Source organism: Thamnophis sirtalis, unplaced genomic scaffold, assembly GCF_051295495.1.
Source record: "Thamnophis sirtalis isolate CommonGarterSnake01/CBP01778 unplaced genomic scaffold, rThaSir2_p1.2 scaffold_1, whole genome shotgun sequence".
In the NCBI taxonomy this organism is placed as follows: Eukaryota; Metazoa; Chordata; class Lepidosauria; order Squamata; family Natricidae; genus Thamnophis; species Thamnophis sirtalis.
The window spans coordinates 68,507,854-68,535,714 of NW_028261381.1; the positions used below are offsets into that span (position 1 = coordinate 68,507,854).

General features: G+C 37.3%; 1 protein-coding gene across 3 annotated transcripts in view; it reads left to right on the top strand.

Annotated features, from left to right (window-relative positions):
* Positions 1–27,861, top strand: part of MYRF (myelin regulatory factor) — a 107,855-nt gene that overhangs the window by 47,782 nt on the left and 32,212 nt on the right. For all 3 annotated transcript variants that reach the window (XM_087715119.1, XM_087715123.1, XM_087715125.1), the window contains exons 2-8: positions 1,401–1,488; positions 2,248–2,613; positions 8,530–8,591; positions 13,980–14,283; positions 14,559–14,731; positions 15,358–15,484; positions 27,345–27,540. In XM_087715119.1, the coding sequence (XP_087571245.1) occupies positions 1,401–1,488; positions 2,248–2,613; positions 8,530–8,591; positions 13,980–14,283; positions 14,559–14,731; positions 15,358–15,484; positions 27,345–27,540 (1,316 nt within the window). The remainder of the gene's footprint in view (positions 1–1,400; positions 1,489–2,247; positions 2,614–8,529; positions 8,592–13,979; positions 14,284–14,558; positions 14,732–15,357; positions 15,485–27,344; positions 27,541–27,861) is intronic.

Below are 27,861 nucleotides of genomic sequence, written 5' to 3' on the forward strand. Positions count from 1 at the left end.
ACTACACGGAGGAGAGCCTTCTCAGTTGCAGCTCCGACACTATGGAACAACCTCCCCGTGGAGATCCGTACCCTCACCACAGTCCAGGCCTTCCGCACAGCCCTCAAGATCTGGCTATCCCGTCAGGCCTGGGGATAGGATTACTCTCACCCCGCCCGAATGTTGAGTGAATGTTGTGTTTTTATGGTTAATTTTCTTTTATTCACGATTCTTTTTCTTTTAAGTCTTGTCTTGCACTCCCTTCCCCTCATTGTTATAAGCCGCCCTGAGTCCCCTCAGGGAAAAGGGCAGCATATAAATCCTCAATAAAATCCTAAAAAAAAAAAAAAAGGCTTAAAGCACATTTCTTAAACTATTTGTCTGAGGGTACCTATATGAAAAGGCATGATTTTTTAAACAAAAGTAAAACTTTTAACAATTATGAAAACAGTAATAATGCTTCACAGTTTTGCAAATATTTTCAATATCTGGCAAATAATTTTGATGTTATAGATCCCTTTTGTAGATCTCTTGGGGCAGACCACACTTTAAGAAGCACTGGCTTAAAGCCACTGGAGCTTAAAACATTATTTTACTTCTTATTTTATCCTCCCTCCTTTCTCCCCAGTTCTTATGCCATAGGGGCAATACAGAAAATGGTGTTCCTGTTATTGGATTACCAAACCTTGATAGGGGATGATGTGGTTGATATTGAAGGGAAGAAGGTCATATGAAGCCTGCAAGCCAACCAACCAGCCAATCAGCCTCTAATATATGAGAAGTTAGACAAGTTTATTTAGACCTGTGACAGGAATATAAGGTGCAGCAGAGCAGTAATTGATTTTGGTTAGCTCAGAGTAATAGACTGGAATTAATTATTTTTCTTAAGAAAGTGCAGTATTTCCTGTTAAGATAGTCAGTTGACAGAATATTCTTTCAATATGGTGAATAAATCATCTTAATAGTTTGTAGCTTTTTGTAGAAACAAACCACATAATTTGACGATGAAGATTCTCAGTCATCCAGGCAGAGATGTTGGAAGGTTGAATCATTGAATCATTTTAGGGATAAGTCACCTGAGGTTGGTGTGGCAGGAATTGGTACATTCCAACGACTCTGCCTAACTGCCTTGCGCTGACTGAGGAAGCTGCCTGAATGAGCAGTGAGACGTCTCTGAAACTAAAAATTAGTCCAGTTACAAAGATTCAACCTTCAGACAATTTCAGACATCTCTGCCTGGATGACTGAAAATCTTCATCCACATTTTGCAACAAATTTTGTGTTCACATAATTCAGAGTGTCAATTCTAGCTCCATTTCCCCCACCCCATCCTTACCACTATATATGTTATATACATGCTTTTGTTGTTGCTGTTTTGTTGCTTTTTTGCTTTTTTATATGATATCTGGTCTTTCTTTCAGGTCATGATATTAATGGAGCTCTTGAAGCATCAAACATTGACACCAGCATCCTGGAAGAATACATCGGTAAAGAAGACTCACAAGATATGTAAGTGTCCTTTTCCCCTTTCATTCTTAAAACTCCATGACATTGTTTGATGTAAGCGTGATAATGAGGGTTGCATATGAGATTATGATGGTGTGAGCTAATATTTTCTTCATCTTTTGCTTCCATTCTTTTCAGTACTTTCACATATTCTCCTAAAAGTGGAATACTGCAGGTTTTGCTTTTGGCTTTCCTTTATGTTTCAACCTATCCACTGGACACGGTGGCTCAGTGGCTAAGACACTGAGTTTGTTGATCAGAAAGGTCAGCAGTTTGGTGGTTCGAATCCTTAGCGTGTAACAGAGTGAGCTCCTGCTACTTGCCCCAGCTTCTGCCAAACTAGCAATTCAAAAGCAGGTAAAAATGCAAATAGAAAACTAGGGACCACCTTGGTGGGAAGATAACAGTGTTCCATGCGCCTTCGGCGTTTAGTCATACCGGCCACATGACCACGGAACTGTCATCGGACAGTGCTGGCTCTTCGGCTTTGAAACAGATGAGCACCGCCCCCTAGAGTCAGGAACTACTAGCATGTATGTGTGAGGGGAACTTTTACTTTACCTTTATCCACTGAGAGTTAGTTAGATGTGCAGATCAAGCCAATATATTTCTTCAAAAAAGAAAAACCATGGTTAAAAATCATGGGCTGACATTATGGCTGAATCCAACAATGTATATGACTAGAAATAAATATAGTCTTTATATTATGTCAGAATGGCAAGGTGCAAATATTACATAAATGGTTCAACTTTTCTCTTTCAGTTCTGATTTAGATTCCATCTCTGAAATTCCAGCCTCAGCCGGTTATCCTCATACTCAGCCTGCCACTGTCAATGCATCTGTCTCCAGTATTGGTCATGTAATTACTCCTGTACCCAGTGGCAACTTCCATCATGGTCCCCCAAGCACCCAAGTCCCAGTCCGTCATGGTCTCCATCCTGGCCCTTCAAGCAGTCAAGTTCCAATACGGCACGGTCCCCCCTTGCCAAATCCATGTGTGTCCAGTTACAGTGCTCATCTCAACTGCAATAACAACAATGGCATGGTAGTACCCAAAGGGTTTCTCAGTGGCCACTGCCTGTCTAACATTCCCCCTCCAATCAAATCAGAAGCCTCCTACACATCTGGGTAAGTAAGGGATTGTGGTTATGCAAATGTAAGTTTCCAGAGCCTTGCACTGAAAAATAATTAAAGTGGTTAAAGACTTAAAACAATGTGAACAAATCTGTAATGTCTTTTACCAACCAATGTCATCTTAGTTTTCAAACATAACATGGGGGATTGGACAGGGAGACTGAAAAAAACAAGTGTGGCTCAGTTTTAGGGAACTGAACTAGATCATCTGTGGGTTTTACATTATAAATCCTTTTGATTAACATGTGGAATCCAGATCAAATTTCATTTTTTAGATAGAGATGGGATATGTTGTTCTAGTGGAAAAGAGATTATGAAAAGATTTAAAGGAATTATATATTTGCTGACTTCTGCAAAAGAGTATAAAGAGAATTGGGACAATTAGAGAAGGACTTCAGTTCTACTAAATGAAACATTGAATCTTCATTGCGGTTCGGTAGGGATGTGTGAAAATAATGCCAAAATAGAAAATCAAAAGGCTGTATAAGATAGGCAGGAAATAACATTATAATGTTATAAAGTAATTTCCTAGAAAAATAATAATTGTGAAACAAAAATGACCAATAATTCAGATTTCTTATAGAAACCATTATGCTTATAAAGTCAGCTACATACTTGTTTAGCAATGCTTCCTAGCTGTTGACAGAATGATTCCACAAAACATTTATGGATATTCTATTCTGCTAAAGAAGCATGAGTCACAAAATTTAAAGCATGCAATGATGAGATTGGAGCAGAAGATTAGTTAGGTTTGAGTTGACTCCTACACAAGAGGTAAAACTGGAAGGTGGGCTTGAGAAAGTAGATAGGTGTGGACTTCACTTGCTAACCTGAGATAAAACTGTATTTGGGTGTGTGTCCTGAAGACGTCTTATACCAAAATGCACAATTAGACCTTTCTTATCTTAGACTGATAAGATTAGATCATGATTTTGTATTTACAATTTTCCCCATCAAATATGAGGAAATTTATTTATCAGCTATAAGGAATGTCCCTTATTCCAATGGGTACCTTTACGTCATAGTCCACACCTAGGATTGCCCGTGCATTATGACAGTGCAGGCATTATGACAGTTGTAACACCACTAGATGGCACTCATGTACCCCCTTTTTAAAAAAAAAAATGCTGAAATCTCATGAGATTTTGACCATTTCTAATTTGTAATTGCTCAACCACCAAAAAAGAGTGTTCTTTTCAGTCACATAAATATTGACAGACAGATCAAGCTGTTTGGTCTTGATTTTCAAAATATGCATATTTAGATAAGATTGGGGCTACCCCAAGTAACTTTTCAAATCTGGAAATCCCGTATCATGCATCTGGTCTATAAAAAGTCATACAGAAAGAAATGAAACCAAGGGAACAGCATAGATCTGGGATACCCATAAGACACCCACTTGCCAGTCTTGACTAATTACCCTTTAAAATGTTATTTAAATTTTAAGTGAGAAGCAAGCATATAATTACAAAGCAAAACAGCTTTCTGTGTCATCTCCCCCCTCCCCATGAATAGTTTTACATGACTCCATACTCAATGGCAACCCTAGATAGCTGCTAGGCAAACCTTGCAGTTGCTGCTGTCATTCACAAATCTCAAGGGTAGTTTTGATCCCCCCCCCCCGCGCTCCCTTGAAATCTGGTACCCTGTTTCATTTTGGTGCCTTAGAAGAATGGTGAGCTCACCTCTATGGGCCTTAAGAATCTTTGAAAAAATAAAAACTGATAGGTAGCTGTAGATGAAACTTCTGTTTGAAAGTATACCCCACCTGTAGAAAAACAACAACATAGGTAGTACTTTATTGGGGGCAAGTAACATACTGATAAATCAGTACTTAGAAGATTACTTTTGGTTAGTGTCCTGAGGACAAAACAAATTTTCTCTGTGCTATCATCATTTTTACGTCTGTGCCTAAAACCTCACATTCTTGTCTTCTATCTCAAATTAAAATATACTTTGGGTTGCAACATGTTAATTGTTTCACTGTCTTCACTTTCTAATTCTTTTATTAGACTAAACTTAAATACATTTGGTGCTGTAAACTATTCTGATGTGACATATTCTTGTCTACTTTCATTTTCATCTTCAGGTTATCTTAATTTCAAAACCTTACCTGCTTTATGAAAACTAGTGTTTTCACTGTTTCTCTCATCATCACAAAAAGTAAAGACTGTGAACTAGGATGCAAATTGATAGGCCCACTAACTTTAAATGTTTAAATGAACTGTAGCTAAGGACTTGATTGTTCTGGGTATTTTAATAGTCTGAATGTAATTGTGAAAAATCTATGAACTTTTTCTAGATAGATAGAATACAGTGAGCAGTAGAAGGAATCAAAACTGTATTCTATAGTTTTTATGAGACAGCTTTAGATTCTGAAAGATGACCTATAATATTTTAAGAAGACAAATTCTGGTAGAGAAGAAAAGAAATACAAAAGTCACATAGTAGTCTAGCCAGAATTTTCAATTAGATATTAGTACTGTTGTAAGTGTAAAAGTCTATGGCATAAGTGTAACCAGTGAGATGCTCTTCAGACAATTACCCTGATTATCCCACCCAAGTGGGAAATTCAGAGTTGTCCTGAACTGACTCTCCATTAACTCATTTTCTACTTGGGTTTTACTATATTTTTTTCTGCACCTTTTCACTTTCAACTGGCTTATTTCTGTTTACTTGACTTTGCCATTCAGTATTGATAGCAGTTGTTATCAGCTCCTGGAAGGTATGTATAGAATCAGACTTTTAAGCTGGGACTGACCTCACTGACCTGTTAGAAACTTGCGAGACTGCCTTAAGGAATGAATAGGTTTGTTTTGAAACACCAAGAACTAGCTGTTAATTTTGAGGAAATCATTTTCAATTTTGTTTTTAAAATGACATTTATTGAAAATATTTTGCAAGTAAATTTAAAAGAATCTAAATCATTTCCTACTCTGTTTATTAGTCTGTAATGTTCTTTGCAGACTGAGGTAATACAAATATATTAGTAAAATTACATTGAAAGATATATAACAATTTAACAGAAACTATAAAATTTGGCTTCTTCCTTGAGTCTCATAGATTTTTTCTATTTTATATGAGTTGGGGGTTTATGTATAGATTGTTCTACTTTTTAAAAGTTGTATTGTGGTGTTTAATATACAAACAAACAAAAAAGAATAACAATAGACAAATTAAAAGAAGAGTGGAAAAAGACTCAGGTAAAATGAGCCAGAAAGAAAAATAATGTTGAAATAAATATAAATCTACATGAAACAAAAGTAGTTTAAATATATACCACATGGTTGATTGGACTTTACAAAATGCCAGTAAAAAGCCACTTTATAGGTAGAAGTGAATGCATGTCTTCCATTCAACTTTTTAAATCAAATTTAATGTTTTTTCATCTGTTTACAGTGGTGGGATTCATATAATTTAACAACTGATTATCTGCCCTAATGATTTCTTCCAGTTCACCAAACTGTTCAGAAAGTTAACAACCGGTTCTCCCGAAGTGGTGTGAACTGGCTAAATCCCACCATTGCCTTTTTAGCTGTATTCCACTCATAGGAAATCAAAATTCTTCATACTTCCTTAAGTTACAAATTTCAAACTATAATATTAATTCAGTGGTGAGATATGACCGGTATGCCCAGGTACGGGTGTACCGATGCCTGCTGGGAGCACCAGGTATCATTCCGGTACAGTGCTCCAGAGGGTCCACCCGCCCGCCCATGCTCCTTACCTGTATTTGAGCTGTTCGGGGTTTCTGTGCAGGGAGCGTATGGCGCCTGTGCTACCCTATGCTGAGCAGCTGGAGTGTTGCAGAGGCATCGCGGAGCGTTGCAGGCGGTAAGTACGCCTGTAACACTCCGCCCCCCCTAAACAAAATAATCCCTTTTTATATTAATTTTACCTTAAGCTCATAGAATGCCAAAGTAACACTCTTTAAAACTCTGTCAACGAGGAAACCTTTCTACAAATAATTATTTCAAAGTACTGAAATGAGTTAAACAAAATGAATTTTTTTACAAACATCCATATAGATCTAGAGATAATAGGAAATATATTATACATTTTTTCTTTATAAGAATAACTTGATAATTTACCATTGTGTTGTACAATATGCTTAATTTGGATCAAGAGTTTTAGTAATTATCAGGAAGACGTAGAATAGAATTTGCATATAACAGCTATTTAAACTTTACTGTGGCTGTCATGACACCCAAAGTATACTTAGGTTGCCTAATGTATAAGATGAAAGATTCCAAAATCAAATTCAGTAAAAGAGGAGAAAATGAACTACTTGGATATCCTAATAGTGAAGAACTGATTTGGGCTACATTTTAATGAAATCAACTAAATTAGAAGGAAAACCTTATCTGAGAAAAACATGCTTTAGAAATTTTAACTGCATAACATCAAAGGCTTTTTTCATTTCCAACAAAGTAAATATAGCCATATCCAATTTATATGTTTGTGTACCAAATATATCCAGTGATAATCTAAAATTGTTCATTTTATAAAATCAAATTTCTCAGGATGAATTACAGAAGTTAGTACAATTTGAAGTGCTTATGGAAAAATTATGGTAAATATTTTACCATCTATGTTTAGGTAATCCTTAACTTACTTACTACAGTTGGGACTAGAATTTCTACTGCAAGTTGAGTTGCGCCCAATTTTACAACAACTTTTACAGTGGTTGTTAAGCAATTCACCACAATTGTTAAGAGAATCACACAGTAATTAAGCGAATCCAACTTCCCCAGTGGGCAACAAAAAGTTTGCAAATCACAATCACACGTCTGCAGGATGCTGCAACAAGTTGCAAATGCAAGCCAGTTGCCAATGCCAGTCCTGCACTTGCATGATTGAGGGGGCGCTGCAGTGGACATAAATCCAAGTAGAAGTCATAAGCCACTTTTTCTAAGGCCATTGCAACTTTGAACTGTTGTTAAATGAACAGTCATAAGTTGAGAATCTTGTAATTTGCATATTCTACAAATCTATCCATTTTCAGACTTACAGGTATGAAAGCTTTGTTTAAAAAGGATCATGTAAACTTTCAGCTCCATATAAATGAGAAAGTCAATTAAATCCTACCTGTCTATAGAAAAACTACCAGGACTAGAAGCTTTGCCTAATTTCACTGACTTAAGAAATAATGGGGCAGCTAAATAAGTTGCTTGATTGTGTGGAATCTTTGGAAGATTATTTTATTTATAAAAGCATGAATCCTTTTGTATTCTTTGTCATACTTGAGTTAGTTTTGCTTGAAATTGCTTTCTATGTAATCTCAGGGCTACCTGATGAAACTACAGTTTGACCCATAGATTTACAGAAATGTCAGTGAGTCCTTCTCTGTATTTGTGTTGAAAAGGTGATCATCTTCTTGAGCAACAGATTCTGTCTGGCTTCTTTCAGACAAGGAAGACTGAGTGAAGTAGAGTGGATCTCTTTAGTAGATAAACAAAAGCCATGACATGAAATGCCTAAGAATAATATATCAAAATGCTCCTGGTAGGAATAGTATGGGTATGAGAGAATATCTGCTAAAAACATCCCATTGGGGTATTTTTTATTGGGGAAGGGCTGTAGTAAATTGTTTGGAGTGCTAAGAGTGGAAGGTTTCCTGCTACTCTGGGCAGGAATAGCTATTGGCAATTAAGGGCTTTGGTGGAAGGGAATTGTTACTGGTGACCTGCTATATTAGAGATAAGATTGAGTTCAGGTTCAGAAGCATTTGTATTCAAGAACCTTGACGACAAATTCATAATTAATTTCTGCTAACCAGGGGTGGTGTAGATAATGGGGTTATATGCTCTCTCCGTCCATCTACCTAGGATTCAGAATCTATTTTACCGTAATCACTTCTACTAGATATTTGCTTGACCTTTTCCTCTCTTTTTCTCAATTGCTCTTCAGCACTTTACCCGACTCTCCCCCAGACTCCGGATCCGAAGCTTACTCCCCTCAGCAGGTGAATGGTAAGTGCTAAGATTAGTTCCCAAGCACCAGCCTTCCCCCCCTCTTTGGTTGGCAGAAGTGGTTGGCTCTGAAATCTTTATCAGAAAAGGGAAAAACAGACTGCTGCAATACGTGAAGAGATTATCAGTTAGTAAATACTCTTAGACTTTCGCCTATTGTTTTCCCACTACCCTTTTTGAAAGGGGGGGGAGGTTGGGTGGGCAGAACACAAGACTGGGCGGAAAGGGAATGGTGTACTTCTGCCTTCCCAGAGAGAAGGAGAAATGGATAAGGGTGACCTGCCCTGTGAGGACACGGAGCAGAAGGATTAAGCCTCATTTTGTTGGGTGAACAGGCTGTTCAGACTCCTGCAGGTTTATATAAAGACAAATCCATGCTGGAAATGAAGAACAAAACAGAGGTATTGTCATGAGCTTGTTTTTAGGTGGTGAGTATACTCTGTGGCTCCTGCCCTCTCTTTGTATGCTATATTTGATGTCAAGGACTCACTTCCCATTCTTGAGACAGGCACAGAAGTCGTAGGTGCATCACAGAGGGTGGGTCCTTCTCCCTCTCTCTCCCGACGTCCCCTTAACCAGATGGCATCTGCTCTGTGCTGCCCATGCTTTATAGATGTGAAAGGGGAGAATTATATCTCACTGCCTACTTTTGTTGTCTTTTTTTTCTGAGGTTGAGACAACAGAATTAGCAACAGGGGCGAAAGAATTAAAGGCACGTTCCTGCCTGTGGCAAACTTTAGAAGTTTCCCTATGGCCCCTGCCTTTAACATTTAAGCCTTGTTCATTGTGGAAGTAGCTCCTTCTCCTTTCTCTGTGAAAAAGGTCAAGAGTTCTTTTTATCTCACTACAAAAATCCCTGGAATTCCTCCTGGCCCTTTTTTTTTTAAATATAGCCAAGAGGCCAGAGTATTTTCCACAGAGTGAACTGCTTTTTCTCACCATTAAAACAACAGCACCTACCTCATCATCCTGGGGTGGGCAGGGGGAGGGAGGAATAATTGGATCTTCAGATTTTTGGGGTAATGCACAAACTCCAGGAAGCCCTGGGGTCTGTATAAAGAGTTGCATTTGTGATTTCATAATTTCTAGAATTCTTCTCTTATTTTGAGAGAGGCGTTTGCACGCCAGGTAACCTTGAGACGTGAAAGACGAGATCGCTTTCAAGAACGTATATGTTGCCTCAATGTTAATTTTACAGTAGTGGTTATGCCATTCAATTTTCAAACAATAAACATTTGGATTTGCTGTTGCTCCTATAGGTGTCTACTTAAGTTTATTACAAAGCCTAAAATTGTTTGAAAATTGAAACAGTAGTAGGATTCATCCAGAGTACAGTTCTGTGACCACACCTTATCTTGAAGTAGTGAAAAATTAGTTTTTGCTAAATATTTTATTTTTTCTGTTCTGAAACAGCTGCCAACCATTGTCATTCCTAAAAGTGCTGGTGATACTTGGATGTTTGTAGGGAGTGGGGGTAGTCAGGTGGGATTTCACCATCCTTTGTCATTTGATATCATTTCTAAGCTTCAAACTTTATTTAATTTTAGCTTATTAATAAACATATTTTAATTTGCACCCAACTTCACTTTGTGATAGTTATTTTTTTAAGAATATGCTATATAGGGGGAGTGCTAATGCTATTTTTTATTATGTTTTACGTCAGCCTCCCCTGTGTTTAATCCTCCCCACACTCTTAATTTCATATTCATTTTTGCTTCCTCTGTTCATGCATCTTCCTACAGAAGAATCTGATTAATTGCCCTGAACATTAACCATTTCACTCCAGTAATTTTAAAAAGTTGGAAGGGCACTAAGTCTGAATTTGTTTGAACAGAATGTTTATTTTTCGAATTCTCTTTGTTATTTGTTTTCTGTGGGTGGATTTTTTTGGAGGAACCTTTGGATATTGGGAAGTTGAAGTCAGAGAATAATGATGGCAAGAAATGAGGACAAAAGGATACCTATTAGATGAATTGAATGTCTTATTATTTTGCACTGATCATTGTACAAAATAATAAAATATTCCCAGTTATCAAACTGTAGCCATCAGTTAGGATAAACTCAGAATTGCGATGAATTCACACTGCTTGCTTCTCATATGAGCTAAAATATATAATGGAATAGTTTAGGCATCCAGCTTATTTTCACAGCACTGCTAAATAAAAAGTTTGGTTCAAGGATACTTTCATATGTTTGTTTTGTTATAGCCTGCCTTACAAAAGTGGTTTAATAAAATGTGCATTAAATCCACTTTATTTGTATTTATGTATACACGCACACTTACATTTATACACATGTAGGATAAACAACCCCCCATATAACATACCTCTATAAAATACTTTAAGATTGCTTTAACATTTAAGTAGCTTCTTCAATTTCAACCATTTCTAATTATTGGTCCTAAAATGGAATGTGGATAGTTAAAAGTGCTGTTTGATTGCAGGTTGGAGATGGAAGAATGTCTGGATGCTTATTTCTATTAATGATTTTGCCAAATAGTGTTATAGTGTTTAAAATTAAACCCTCTTCTTCCATTCTTCTTCCTCGTGTTACCATTACAATCATATCCTGTATTATCTATGGGTGATGGACAGTGTGTTCATTTGGGGGGTGGACCCCAGATTGGAGAAAGCCACGCTAATAAGCTTGGGGGGGAAACCAATATCTATAAGCAGATTTGTCTTTTTTACCTCTTGAGTTTCTTATAATTCAAAGCATGTTAATTCTGGCTTTCAATGGAATCTAATAGGAGTGTTAACCTTACACTCTGACAAAGCAAAGCCCTGTGCATACATTTCCAATTTTAAATCAGGCTTCAAAGTTAAGTAAACTTTCAATCTGTTGTACTAAGGAGAGATGTGAACTTGAGTCAAGGGCTTTGGTGAATGTTCTGCAGACATTTTCTGCAAGTTATAGCCTTTTAAATGAGATAGACTGCAACTTCCACTTGTTTTGGCCATTAGCTATGATAGCTGTAGATGATGGGAGACACTTATTATGCTAAGCACCACCCTTAAATGGCAATACTTCCCTTGGAAAGTTTTCTCTATAGTCTGCCTCAGTAACGTAATTACCTTTACAAGCATTATGAGCATCATCCTAAAAATGATAAGAAAGAGGATTTGCTGTATTTTTCTTTTTTGCTAACCAAGTGGCATGCAATGAGTATTTATCATTGGAAATGTTGATTTGCTCAAATGAGTAAAATGGTTCCTGTATGAACTACTTTGAAATTAAACCTTGAACAGAATCCATCAAACTCATTTTGCAAACATGTTTATTATTTCAAACAGGGAAAAACTGAAAAGTTGTTATTAATTCTATTTTCTAGAATGTTCTATTCCAAAATAGAAAATTTACTGTGTCTCTGTATGGATCCTAGTGTAGTCTAATCCAACATTTTATGCTTTTTCAGGTTCAGTATTGTCTTAAGAGACAATGGATCTTTCTCCATTACTAAGTTATAGAACTAGCAACCCATGTTTGAGTTGACAAAGAACTATTGACATTAAATTTGCTGTTCCCTCCTTAATTCCTATTCTGTCTCAGTTCTTAATCACTGCCAGTAATTTAATTTTCCTTCACTAGATAATGTCAGAATAAGGTGGAAAACATTACTTCAACTTCAATACAGTTAAAGATGACCTCAGCTTATATCATTCATGGCATTGGAATGAGAAGAAAATAGAATCATATTGGTGTGGTAGAAAAAAGTTCCTAGGGCAGAAGTGAAAAGAAGGAAGTCAAATGATAAGCTCTGAATGGGGAGAATAAACAGTAAAAGTGGAGCGGGAAGAGGTGTACAGTCAGTAATATACCAGAATCTGAATGGAGAATAATTACAAAGAAGCTGATAATTAATGTATATTTCTGGAGAGAGTATTAGTAGGAGACCTAAGTTAAAAATGTACTTTGCTTCTTATTTTATATTACTGCTCTCTATTTCTATAAAGTCAGAACATAAAATAAGCAAAGGTCAATATTTCCTGTGATATATAAACATATAACTAGCTCTAGGTTTTTTCCATCATGCAGAAGGATAGTATATCAGACCAGTCATATAAGACATTTCTCTGTTTAGCTCTCTGAAGTCTCATATTCCTTAGTTTGTTCGAGTATGAATTTATCTGCTGCCTGGTAGTGTTTTTGCTGGATTTGAACTTGCTAAAATCTTTTTTATGTTTGTTCTTATTCCTTTTTAATTCATTTATTCTAGACAACATATATTTAAATATATATAAGTGCTATAATTGTTAATACATTTTATATAATATACAAACACATATAGGCACAGACTTGCATGCATGCATGCACATATCCATACTAGCTATTTCCTAAACTTCTAATTCATTTGATAGAAAACTAAATTTATTTCTCATTAAGTAATGTGGTTCAGACTTATTTTACTAATTGCATGCATGTTCATGGTATCTGTTTGTCTCTGTGTTACTTGACAGCTTTTCATTGACTTTCAGCAGTGTGACCTTGATCACAGCCACTTAAAATGGCTTAACGTTTGCTTATGGCCCAAAGATTGTGGGTTGCTCATACTCAGATAGATAGATGATTGTCTGTCTGTCTGTCTCTCTGTCTATTATCTATCTATCTATCTATCTATCTATCTATCTATCTATCTATCTATCTATCTATCTATCTATCTATCATCTATCTATCTACCAGCTATGAACATCCCACAGTCCTTTGGCCATAAGCAACTCCTAAGCCATTTTTTGTAGCTGTGGAATTGGTCAAGGTCACATTGTTGAAAGCCAATGACAAGCTCTCAGGTAACATTAGAATGGAATGGAGTGGAGTGAATTAGAAATAGAATAGAAAGAGAAAAAAAGAGAAAGAGAATTCTTTATTGGCCAAGTGTGATTGGACACACAAGGAATTTGTGTCCAGTGCATAGGCTCTCAGTATACATATAAGCAACAAGCAATAAATCAGAATCAGAATAATAAAATTAACAGTTTTGTATCGAATGCAGCAAGAAATAAACATAGCTTCCATGAACACCTGTTAGATTTAGTACCCCTATTAATGTTTTTTTTAAATAGAAAAGGGCTGAAATCTAACCATTGCCCTTTACAAACATTGCTGCATTATTGCCATGCAGCTCCCAACTACTGGTGAAAAAGCTGATAATCTACTTGTTGTTTTAATGAAAGCTGAAACTCTTAAGGAGAAGGCCTGGAATGTCTCTATTATTGAACTGACATTTTGTATTTATTATTTTGTGCTGTTCTGACTGAAAGCCGAAATGGGATGATTGATCATAGTTTTAGGACTTCTGAAATGGGATGATTGATCATAGTTTTAGAGCTGCTGAAAACAGGGAACCGACACTTTTCATTTAGATTAATCCATCTTTCTGGTTCTTTTTAGATCCTCACCTTCTTCGAACTATGACTCCTGAGAATATGTGTCAAGTTACTCCCCCTTCACGGTTAGAGCATCCCCCACCCCCTCCGCCTCCTCCACCCCCACCCCACCTTCAGGGACTGCCACCACCTCCTCATCCACACCAGCAGCACAGCCATCACTATCCCAGCATGCAACGGGACATGTACTCGAAGGCTGAGCCTCTGATGCCACAGTTCACTATAGGACAAGGCATGTCACCTGGTGACCTCCATCATGCTCAGCAGTCGCAGATGCTTCATCAGCTACTTCAACAACATGGAGCAGAGTAAGTTATTTGGGAGCAAGGTTGGAAAGGTAGCAGAGGAGTACATTTATGGCTGGAACCTTTTTGCCTCTTGTAATTCAGGATGTGGCTGTCACTTGGAGGCTAGTAATCTAATTTAGTCTTTCCTACTAGACAACTTTATGTCTGGGATACAAGATGTGTGCATGTGTATGTATAATATACAGTATATGTACTCATACATACACATACATAGGCTAAATTTGATTAAATGTTTACTTTGCATGCCTGTTGTAATTTATGATTGATTTCTCCAGACTTCCAGTGCACCCTGCCAAGAAGAGGAAACACTCGGAGTCACCATCAAACACTCTCAATGCCCAGATGTTCAATGGAATGATAAAACAGGAACCAGGCACAGGATCTGTGCCCCTTAACCCTGACAGAGTTCAGACACCTCCCTGGCATCAGCAGGGGGCACTCTCCCCAGGTTTGTACTGTAGTTATTCTTTCTGTTCCGTTCTAGTATTACCAGTACCCAGATACTAGTTATGCTCCAAAGAGGTAGATTTTTTATTAAGTAATACATGGAGAACAAGGTGTGGGATCTGGGCTGAAGCTCACAGAATGGTAGTGTGTTTTCAGGAAGAGCATCTTTGTACAACCACATTGAGAGAGGGAAGTAAGAAGTCTCATCAGTTGTAAGAAAAAGAAAAGAAAACTGATGATAGTCTTCGACTTACGACCTTTCATTTAGCAACGGTTTAAAGTTACAATGGTGCTGAAAAATATGACTTAAAGACCATTGCCCATGCTTTCAATTGTTGGAGTGTTTCCACTGATATGTTATTGTGATCAGGCACATAGTAAATTGTTGTGCATTTACAATGGTTGCAGTATCTCACAGTCACACGATCCTCATTTGTAACATTTCCAGTCAGCTTCCAACAATGATGCTTTGCTTACTGACAAGATTTCTGGTCTCAATTGTGGTTGTAAATTGACTACAAGGCAGAGAAAATAAAAAAATGGGTTTTGTTGCATAGTGAGTGAGGAATAGAAAAGTAGCATTTGCATCAGGGCAAATTTCAGTTCAAATTTTTTTTATTGCTATAGGACTGATTCAGGATAATGACAGCTTGAACAGCTCTTCCTATTTGGATCCCAACTACCAATCTATAAAATGGCAGCCACATCAGCAGAACAAGTGGTCCACTCTGTATGATGCCAACTATAAAGAGCTGTGAGTATTTATAATCATATGACTGTAGACTCCTCTGCCTAAAAGTTTCAACAGGGTTACTTTGGGCCCACTCAAGACTGTAGTACTGATGAACAGACATTTCACACCTCACAACTTTGTAGGGAATCTGATGTTCAATTTTATTCTGGTTTTTATTTTTCTACCTTTAAATTTGGTGTGTCCACTTCAACACCACTTTGTGAATTTGTTTTTAAAAGTTTGCCTAACAATTCCTAACATATTTTTAGATAGATTGCTTTATAATGTGCACATTTTTTGTACACTCCTTCATTTATTTATTTTCCCCCTGCAGTTATTTCTCAATTAGAATGCATTTTGGGCATTTGTATATGTTTGTATATTTCAGTGCCTCTTAGTTATTATTAAACAAATTTACATAGCCGCCCATCTCATTGAAGGTGATTCTGGATGGCCTACAATAAATGAAAAAAAAATAGCAATAGCAATAGCAATAGCAGTAGACTTATATACCGCTTCATAGGCCTTTCAGGCCTCTCTAAGCGGTTTACAGAGAGTCAGCATATTGCCCCCAACAATCTGGGTCCTCATTTTACCCACCTCGGAAGGATGGAAGGCTGAGTCAACCCTGAGCCGGTGAGATTTGAACCGCTGACCTGCTGATCTAGCAGTAGCCTGCAGTGCTGCATTTAACCACTGCGCCACCCTACCCACATGTGTAGAACCACAAGTTATTTTTTTAAAAAAAAATCACTGTAACAATAAATATTATAAAATCAGAGATATAAACCAGAGCAAAGAAGGAAGAAAAATACCAGCTCCGTAATGGAGCCATTTAAGCAGGTGTCTGATTCCGTGGAACCTCCAGGCCTGATAACATAACTAGGTCTTGAGGACCTTCTGGTATGTCAAAAAGGATGGAAGTAATCTTATTGGGGTGGGGGGAAAGTTCCATATGGTGGTTGCAATGACAGATGTCTCCTGGATCCCACTTAACATAGGTCCTTAGCTGATATTACCCAGACCATTCCTAGTCTAGATCTAGACCTAGATCTAATGAGATGGCTAATGTAACCAGTCATGGAACTAATGGGACTCAAAGTCCAGAGCCACTCAGTCTTGCCAGGGTTCAGCTGAAGCCTATTGTTCCCATTTTGACCCTCACAGCCTCCAGACACTGGGATAAGATCTCTTCCTATATACTCATGTCTTGAATCATGAGGTTGAGCATCAAGTGAGTTTGTTTCATCTCTGCGAACAAATATAATTGTCAATAAATTATGTGCACTCTAGCATACAGTACAGATGTCTGCAGTTTAAATCTTGGAGTACTAATGGAAATCTTTGAAAAAAACTAGAGATATGAGTAAAAAGAGGTGAGCTATGACCACTTTTGTGGTCATAAATAAATTCTGGATTGAATTTTTAATGTGCTTTTTAAAAAGGGGATTTCAGGAAAGGGGAATATATTCTGTGGTTACAATCAGCAACTATTTTATCAATTTAAAGAGCAAAACATTACCATGAAAAATTGATAGGTGATAAAAATTGAAACAGAACTGATAATATAGTTAGTTCTATTACTAATGGAATTAATTACATTATTAGTTCTGAAGAGAGAACACAATTTAGGAAGGAGCAATGGAATTGGCTTCTAGGAGAAATGGTGCAAGATGAGGATGGTGAGATATGGAAGTGTCACAGGTGAAAAACTAAAGGGGGAGTTAAAAAGAAAGAGGGAAGTTTAGATATAGTGTGCACTGAAAAACCCCTTGGGTTTTTGGGTGTAAAATACTTGAATAACTATTGGAAGATGAAGAAAAGAGAAATATGGGTGTATACAGAATAACAGAGTTGAAAGGAAGGTCTTCTACTCCAACACCCTGCTTAAGCAGGAGATCCTATACAATTTTGGACAAATAGCTGTCTAGTCTCTTCTTGAACACCTCCAGTCCTAGAGTACCCACAACTTCTGGAGGCAAGTCGTTCCACTGATTAATTGTTCTAACTGTCACGAAATCTCTCTTTAGTTCTATGTTGGTTCTCTCCTTGATTAATTTCCATCCATTGTGTCTTGTCCTGCCCTTAGATGTTTTGGAGAATAGTCTGACCCCCTCTTCTGTGTGACTACCCTCAAATATTGGAAAACTACTATCATGTCACCCTTAGTCCTTCTCTTCATTAAATTATGCTATGCCATTATTATATTAATTATATTACAATATTATTAACATATTAGATTGTTATGCTATGTTGGTGCTATGTTTATTACAAAGGAATAGAAAGAAATCAGGTGTATGCTTTATAAGACAATACAAATGCTAAGGTTAGAGAACAATCTAGGTGACTTATTTGGACATAAGACAGGTAAAGAAGCCACATAAGGTGAGAGCAAGTGGCTGAGGAAAGCCAGCTTACCAGGGTAAACTTTACAGGGTGAGAAAGACAAATGTTCAAGGGGAAAAAATGCTGCACATCCTCCCCACATTCCAGAAAGGTGATAGAGAACTGGCAGTCAGCCACATGGATTCTGGGAATGGCCTCCTTTTTTAAAAAAAAATCCTCTCTATTTCTAGACGGCTTGTATCTCTTGTTTTTCTCCATTTGTGGGGAGAAGGAACGTTGGCTTTTTGTGATACCAAATAAAATGAGATGGTTATCTGCCTTCATGAGAGCAATCAGGGGAGAAAAGGCCTGTGATTTACATGAAAGCCAGCTGTGATATCAGTAAGAGGCTGCCCCTAAATGGCCTGGGATACCCAAACAAAGTGTGTCTTCCAGGGCGCCATCCCAAGGTTTTGCAGAAGGCAATTTATCTAAGTTCCTTCAAGGCATAGAATGGGAGTAAAGTAAGATATTGATGTATTGTGTCAGCCAAAGGGCAAATTAGTTCAAAGATTTTACTAACCCTTCCTCTGAACAATTAAAAAGCAATTCTATCAGAGCAGGGGTGGGTTTATTTAGAAAAATGTATGTCATTGTAAAAAATAATTAAAAATCCAGTGCATAGTATTTTCAAATTAAAATATAATAGAAGTGTATTTTACCCTTAAAAGTGGTACATTTTAAGTTATTTATTTGTTGGATCATTTTTTTCTTAATGTTTTAGCAAATCATGCTTTAACATTGAGCCTTCAGGGCTCTAAATAAGCTGGGATTGAAAGTTGCGGAGAGTCTAGATGTTTCTTCAATACAGCCAAATTGAAGGATATTTTTGGTGACATTGCAGGTAACAATTAGCCATTAGCAATTAATCAAGCAGTATTTTTTTTTCTAATTTAGGAGAGGACTACTTCTGTATTAATGCTATAGCACGGGGGGTGGGGGGGAGGAAAGGTAATGTCATGATCTCATAATGCAGCTTCATTTTTAGAAGTGAGTTAGAAGTGAATTTTCTAGGTTGCTAAGAACAACTATGGTAATGAATGTTTTTCCTCCCAGCGAAATAAAAGAGATAAAAATCATTCATATTGTCTTTCAAAATAACCCCCCCCCCATTTACCTGACAACTTCTTATGAAGATGATAAAGCTTGGAGTTTACAAAGAAACAGTACATCTGGTAACAAGGTACCAAAGTAAATATAATTATTTTTCGTAGAAGGCAGGTAAAAAAACTACTCATAAATTGAAAGAAATGGTATTTTAAATCAAATCATTTAAGAGAATTTAACACTTGGATCTTATTTAAAGTTTAGTTGAAAGTTAGTATTTCAAAGATATACTGGGAAGTGGTTTGAGATTAAAAATATGTAATCATTTTAATACACAAAATATGCCAGATGACATCCTCATTCCCAGCTGTAGTGTTCCGGAGCCTCAGAAATTGGAAAAACCTTTGCTTAAGAAGAGCAATTCATCTATTTTTGACTCCTTTAGGCTAGTGTGTCATCTCTAGAAACTCATTCTCACTTGTTACTGAAAATTGGAAGCATTTTGGTTTATCACCAATGCGGTCATTCAGAACGATTTAGCTTAAATATAAAGAATCAAATGAATATATATGCCCTGTCAGTTAAGGTCTTCATATATTTCTTCTGGGCCTTGTGGAAGTGTCTAGTTGGCCATCCTATAGCAGGGCTCAGGTCCACAAGAGAGAATCTGGAGGTCCCCCAACCTCCTCTTATAGAAGCTACTGTATCTGGGTCTTCACAACCTGGTCCTGACTTCTGCTTTTGGGGAGAAGCATGGCATTTCCTATGGCTGCTATCTATCTTCCAAGGGCATTTCCTCTGTGATCTCCTAACTTCATGGAAAGGGCTTTCTTACTTTATGCTGCCTGTCACTTAAAAAGTAAAATACAAAACAACAACAAACAAATCTACATAATTACAATAGTACCTCTTCTGGCCATGTGAGATAGAGGTTTGGTAACTAGAGGATTCAGTTCTTGCTTCTTCCTCTTTAATTATAAATCAGTTTCCAGGGAATAAACAAAATCAAAACTTTATTTGTTTAAAATACACATACACGTACATGCATGCATCTTTTGATTTTAAGTATTAAAATCTAGGCATTCAGTGTGGAAGAAAGCAATTATAAAACTGCCCAGTAATTGGTAATTTGCACCAAAGTTCCAGCCACAAGATGATGGTGGTCTCTTACAAATTAAAAGCTCTCAGCCCAAGTTTCCCAAGAGATTGGAAAGAACATAAAATATTTCAGGTCATAAAAATATTCTAAAGAAAATATTATATTTTCATGAATGTAGACCGATCTTGAAGGCTGGGAGTAAATACCAGTTCCATAACTTCTACAGAGAGCGATAAAGAAATTGAGACCTGGCACAACACAGAAGGGGATTGGGGGAACCTCAGCAAAAATTCCTGGCTACCTGTATTTTACTCCTTCTATAGAAATAAGGGGCTTTGTGAAAATGTTGATCCTCTGTTTTGGTGCCCTGGACTATTTCAGCTTTTTGGAGCTTCCCAGTATTAATTAGAGGTTCCTACGGATTACGATCAAAGGAATACTTTGCAGTGATGTGGCTTGCTTGAAAGGGCCAAGATCTGAGCAAGAAATAGCATGGGGAAGTGTGGGAAGACTTTGATTTCCGCCCAGCCTCTCTGATTTTGGGAGAGATATGCTTGACACTCAGTCTTGAGATTTCAGATGCACTTGGCAGCACATCCTGATCTGTATCCTGAAGGCTGCATTCCTCATAGTGTTACATATGAGGAGGTAAAGAAAACAATCCTGTTTGATTTTCAGAACTCATAGCCAATACTGGGTTTCTTGCAATAAAATTTGAAGAAGAAGCTTTAGCATTTTTTTTCCTGATGAACAATGTTCATCTTGAATTTTTAGGGATGGCATGTGGAGTTTTTTTAAGCCTAATTTTAGAAAGTAAAGTGTAAAATCACAGGATGCTAAGCTTGAAAAAACAAAAATAAATGTAAAAATTCCCACTGTTTATTTCCCCCCCTTTCATTTCTGAAGCTTGCTATAGCTTCAGAAGCTTATTTTAATTACAGAAGTTAGTGTATTTGCTGATTAATTAATTGCATTAATTAATTGCAGGTTGATTAGGGGTGGGGAAATGGCATGGGTTGGGAATGGTGTGTGAAGGTGCCCAAAAGGTGTTGCATGGGTTGGGGAAGGGAAAAAGCTTGGGGAAGGGTTGTGGAGGTGCATTGATAGTGCAGTCCCCGGTCAGGGAAGATATGCAGTGGGCAGTACGGCTTGAGAAGGATGCATGCAAGAGTTGCTGGGTTGGTTAGGGAAGGCATCTGGCATTGCGGCTTGGGTCAGGGAGAGGAAGTGCTGCAGCAGCCAAAAGCACTGAAGCAATCACAACTTTCCCAAACTTCATTCCCTCAGGAGTCCCAGATTTTGACTCATTCTGTATGGTAGCCTATTTGAGATAGCTTAGTTCAAAAATTGTTATGTCACGAACTGTTTAACTGTTTCACCCAGTTAAAGATTATTCACAACAAGAATTTTAGTTTTTATATAAATTATTTTGTTAGCTACAGAGAAATTGTGCCAAGTTTATACTGAAAGTTGCCACAAAAGATATTCCAATTAGGAAAGTAGGCAAGAATTATATTATCTCTATGGAATATTCTTGCATTTTCACAGAGTAGCAGTGGGAAATTCCTGAGATACAACTAAGTCAATTAAAGCCCTTTTAATTTTTCTCATTTGGATCAATTTTAGTAGTGGATAGTGTGTTTGCACTGAGCCACTTTTTAATCACAGTTTAATGTGAATCAATACAAGAGCACGTGAAGGTCGATAATCTATGGTGCTTTGATCAAATGATAGTTTACTTTATTGGGCAGGGAAATGACAAAAATGTTATTGAGATGTGCTCCTTAAACTAGACTTACAGGGTCGCTTGGATTAACCAAAATACAATAGAAACATTCGAGCATTAAGATAAATATTTGACACTAATACAATTATCTTTTTAACATTATCTTCTTGACATCAACTCATGACTTTACAGAGCTAATATTAATACTGGGGAAAATTAACATTGATACAGGACTTTTGTATTACTAATGCCAGAACTAGTCATTACTTTGTATTGAATCGAGGATTTTATTATGATACAATAAACAGTTACAATAGATGTAAAACATGACACACTCTTTTTCCCCTTCTGTTTTCTTTATCAAACACTTTAATCTTAGCCAATGTCTCTTCTAAAATGTCATTGAGAGGCCAGTTTTTTGCACTTTATTTAGTTCATCCAGTAAGTAATGAAAGATAGGTAGTAAGGGAAATCTAAAACTGATATATACCTTTGAGGAAGAAAAAGCCATGCATATTGATGTGGCTCAGTATAATGGTTATGGTAGATTAGTGAGGATTTATGTGAAATCAGACAAGAAGCATTGGTTGTATTGAAATAAGAATGAACTTCTAGTGGCCACCAATATGACAAAGTGGATGCTTTAAATTGTCTTACTGTATTTTATGTAAGTTGTCAAGACTCTTTTTGATTGCAGCAGGATAGAAATGTGTATAATAAGAAAATAAATAACATTTACTTTTCCAATATATATCCATTTGCCTGTTCTCTGAAATCTATCATTTGCAACATTCTACCCAGAATAGTTATGTTATAATACTGGTTTGTATTTCTTACTATCAATAGTAAGAATAGTAATAGATAGTAATACTATGATAGTAATAGTATAGATTTAGCTAGACGTTTCACAAGTGTGGAAGAAACCTAGAGTAGTGGTGAATAACATTAATTCCTTAGTGGACTGCTAGCATTCTGCTATTTTCAGTCAATTTGTTGACTAAATATTCAACTTATTTGAAACTGTATGAATGCACACTGTCTGCGCACAGAGAACTGCACAAAATGAATGTGCAGCAAACGAGTAAAAAAATACTTTTGTTGACTTTTAGCATAACCCTTTCCCAGGAATGTTTCATGGACTTGTTCCAGGTGCTGGTGGAGTGAGTTTGGCAGCAGTTATTATTCAGAATGATCTGAAATTTTGCAGGGTCTTCACTTTCATTTATTTTTCAATAAAGGCAGACTGTACGTTTATAATCCATAATATCCTATCTATCGTATTCTTATCTTAATTTTCTACCCTAGAAGAGTGCTAATGATTATTTTAGTATTTATTTTATTTATATCTTTTTTTCTCTAGGAGCTGTGACTTATGTGAGGACCTCACTTTGTTTTATCCTCACAATAGCTAGTTTCTGAGATGGTTCAGGCAGAGAATGAATGGCTTGACCAGAAACATCCACCCTGGTTCAATAAGCTGGATCTGAACTTCCCCATTCTTATAAACATTACAGTGTCCTGAAACTTTTATCTTATCTGAAGATAATGTATCTGTGGACATTATGGTGCCACCTAGACATCTTCACTGCCAGAGATTCAGAGGAATAATGATAAATCTCTGAATCTCCTTATTTCTTCAAAAGGGTCTGGAACGTTATTCACATTTTAGGGGATCGCTAATCTGTTGTCCTTATTTCTTGTTTTGATTTGATGCTCATCTATTCTCACATTTTCATTTTTCCTGCATTGCTCAGAGTTAATTCTACTTCATTTATTCTTGAATTGCTCTGTATTATGTCCCAATCTATGTTTAAAGAGCACATATATGGGGAGTGTTGGTTCCCGTGGCGCCAGAACCATGAAACAAGCTGAGAATCCAATGGCAGGACAACACACGGATAAACAACTCTGTAATCCATGACGTTCTGCCTTTGGCCTTCACAATGCAACGGTCACTGCCTTGTGGACGTTGACATTTACGAAGATTAAGTCCAAGTAAGTCCATATATGGTTGCTTTTTTAAAATGGATCTTTTCAAGGATGATACTGGAAATCCTCAATTTACAATCACAGTTGGGACCAGAATTTCCATCACTTAGTGATGCAGTCATTAAGTGAATCTTTATGTGATATGCCCAATTTTACAAGCTTTTTTGCTACAGTTGTTAAGTGAATCATACTATTGTTAAGTGAAGCCAGCTTCCCCCATTTACTTTGCTTGTTGGAAGCCGGCTGGGAAGGTCAGAAATGGGGATCACACGACTCCCAAGATGCTGTAACAATCATAAATACATATCGGTTGTCAAGCACCAATATCATGATATGACTGATGGGATGCTGTGATGGTTGTAGGAGTGTGGATGAGTTGTACACCACTTTTTTCAGTACCGTTCAACAAATTGTATCCATTCTAACAGACATTTTTTAGATCATATTTGTCTTCCTATACTAAGAGTTTAAACTCATCTGGCTTATTTCCCATACTTCTAAATGCTTTTGTATAGAAATGCAGACTATGTTTGAAAGTTAAATCAAAACATCTTAAAAACAATGTAATTACCAGACATTAGAATGATTTTATTAGTCTGACAGGACTTGTTCTTAGCTCATTTTTTCTTAAACCTAGTAATTTCTGTAGTAGATTAAAAGTGCTATGGGCATAATACATCTTAATTTCAGCAAAGCAATTATACTTCATGACATTTGCAGCAAGTTAATTATAGGCTGGATGACAATTAAGTGGGATAAATGACTTACTGGTGGGGGGGAAGGAAAGTGTGCTCACCCATGGTTTCTAAGAGTATGGTTCCGAATGGTATTGAGTGGAATGGTGTGAAAGATCAGAGATTTTGGAACAGGATCAGAAAAAGGTGACATAGATGATCCTAGGAGTAGAAACTGAATTCTGTGAAGAGAGATTGATTATAAGTGACAATTGAGGCAAGATATAATAGTACTTTCAAATACTGAAAGGTATCACATAGAGAATGTAGAGTTCTGTGTGTAGAACATGGGCAGATAGATTCAAGTTATAGGAGGGCAGTTTCTGATTGTTAAAAAAAAAAGCTTACTCCATTAAGGGCAGTTTGATGGGGGAACCAAGTACACAGAAAAGTGTACACAGGTTAATTAAGTCCAACTTCCCTTGAATTCCTTTGAATACTGCTAAGCATTGAGAAGATTCATGTGCATAGGCATGATTAGCAATAAATGAGTTTAATTGGATCTTCACTGGCCTGCTACTCCAAGTAATCATCCAAATGCTTTGGCATTTGTTTGTTTGTTTGTTTATTGTTAAACTTGTATACCACCCAATGGGTGGCTTATAATCAAAGACATTACAATAAAACCTATAAAATATAAAAGATGGCCAGTACAATGGACTGGATGGAATGAAGTAACAGTTTTCCCTCGTCCTCACCAAAGCCCCAGGTGAAGAGCCAGGTCATATTATGGCTCTTCTAAACAATAGCAGAATGGGGCCATCCAGATCCTGATGAGAATCTCATTGCAGAGGACAGATGCTGCCATAGAAAAAATGTACTGATAGGTAACATTATGTAATGAAAGGAACCCAGAGTGTATTAAAACAACCAGGCAGATGTTGTGGGAGACCGCTGGTCCCTCAAGCAGTGGTGGGCTGCTGCCGGTTCAGACTTTCCGTCTTGCTCGCTCCACCCCACAGCCAACCTGATTTGTGCGCTTCTTCCGTTCTACTAACCATGGTTGACCTAGCAGGTATGCAGCAAGCTGCCCCCATCAAAAAAATCTTGTTTTAGGTGTTGCACGCAAGTTCGGAAGGTGCACGCACTCACATTTTCTGCGAACTGGTTGTTAAAGTATGTGCAGCCCACATCTGCCCTCAAGTAACCAGCCCCTTTGACATGTTGTGTTCCATTATACTATGTTGTGTTACGTTACATTATATTGTTATCTTATGACTCCTTTATAAAAGATGCATCATCATAATCCTTGCTTGTACCAAAGCCACCTTGTCTATAGTTTGCAGCATGAAGACTTCTCCTCTTCAGACATCTGCGCTTAAGTTGTGAAGGTTGGTTCCTATGCCAGCTGATGTCATTTGCATGATGAGAAAGAAAAAGACTTACCAAGCCTGCTTCTGTGCAATATGCCTCTTTTTGTATATGACTGAATAGGCCTATTTCAGTAACTATTTATCTATGCTGGAACTGTCCTGATGACACATTGAATTCCCCTTGTGCTGTTTATAGCCTTGCTTGGGTGGATATGGACAGTGTTGAGGACAGATTACAAGGTATGAGGTTAATCTAATAGAGCAGTGATGGGTTTCAATTTATTTTACTACTGGTTCGCTCATGCGTTCATGCACAGAAGCGTCCAGGTGGGTGGGTGGAGCCTTCCGCAGCTGCCACTACTAGTTCGCCCGCTCCGGGGAGAACCGGCATAAACCCACCTCTGTAATAGAGTCAAAAAATCTTAATACTTATAAAGGTGTGGACATTTAAATAGTTCATATTCCTCTGGGTGGAAGCTTTCCTAACTCTCCCAGATAACTTTTCTGGTTTTAGAGTTGCATTGAGTAGTAATCAGCTCAAATGAACTGTGTATAGAATTTGTTTGAAGAAGTACTTGTAGTTGCTTTGATTTCCCCTTTTGTAACTGTTTCTTTCAAGTTTTATTGATGAATTGAATATTTTGACAGAAGTCATGGTTGGACCCAAAGACAGTGTGCAGTGGCTTAAGATTAAGGAGGAAGAGGTCTGTGTCTGCCTTTAGGTGATGGGCAGGCAAATTTTGATTTCTCAATAGAGTGGAATACCAAGTTATATAGGAAGGAAGGAAGGAAGGAAGGAAGGAAGGAACATGAAAATGAATCACCAGAAATGTGAGGAGAGGGGAGAGGGGAAAGGAAATTCTTCTCATACTTTCTGACTAAGGTAGCTTGTTCTGTGACCACCATCTGCTTTTTGTTCAGGGCACATCGCTAGCAACTTGGGGTCCCTCTTGTTACTATGAGGAAGACTTAAATGGCTCCTTACAGACTCTGCCAGGTTCACTCACCCCGCAGGTGCTGACAGTGTATAGAGTTTATCCAGTTGCCATCGGCATGTTTGAGGAGGAGCCTCAATCTGTACAGGACTTCAGACTTTTGGAAATGAAGGCAAAATACTGAGAGGCTGTTAAGCTCCCACACAGAACTCTGCTTTTGCTGTGGGATCTTCTGCTTGTCCTTCTGTCCTACCCATTTCTCTGACTCGGCACCCACTGTCTTTCCCCTGTTTTCCATTTTCCTTCTTGTTTTCCTTTCTGATGAAGCTTTTGGTTTAGACCTTTCTTTCTGCATCTTTCTGGTGCTTTCTCACATGTTCACCTCCAGCAGGCTTGAAGAAGTTGTTTGACTTGAGTGCAGCCATTTTCTTTCAGTACAACTTCGACTTTTGAGCAGGGCTTGGGATGATTTTTTTAAAGTAACACATTTGAGTTACTTGAAAAGGTTTGAAAATCTCTGGTTTCAGTCATATGTGATGGTGGAAACAAGACTGCCCATAAACAAATTTTGGATATAGCTGTGTCTTATTGGTGCTCCTATTTGTTCTTTTGTCCAACATGTTTTCTCTTGTCTACTTTTCCCTTGCTTCCAGACCTATGCCCACATACCGAGTGGATGCAGATAAAGGCTTCAATTTCTCTGTGGGAGACGATGCTTTCGTGTGCCAGAAAAAAAACCACTTCCAAGTCACCGTGTACATTGGTATGATTGGAGACCCCAAATATGTCAAGACTCCTGAGGGTCTGAAGCCACTTGAATGCTTCTATCTGAAACTGCATGGGGTGAAGGCAAGTCTAAGAATAGTGAACTGCATAATTTAAAAGGATAGGTGGCAGCCTGGTGGAAAAACTTTAAGAAATGTGTAAATGTGTGTCTCTATTAAAAATAAGTTTTTGGGGGGAGGTATACATATTTATTTATTTATTTATTTATTTATTTATTTATTTATTTATTTATTTATTTATTTATTAGACACATTTATATGCCGCCCAATCCCGAAGGACTCCGGGCGGCTTACAAAAATAAAGAAAAAAAACACATAACGAAACACATAACGAAAGAAACAGTTTAAAAACAGCAACACCTCATACATTCATTCTAATCGGGGC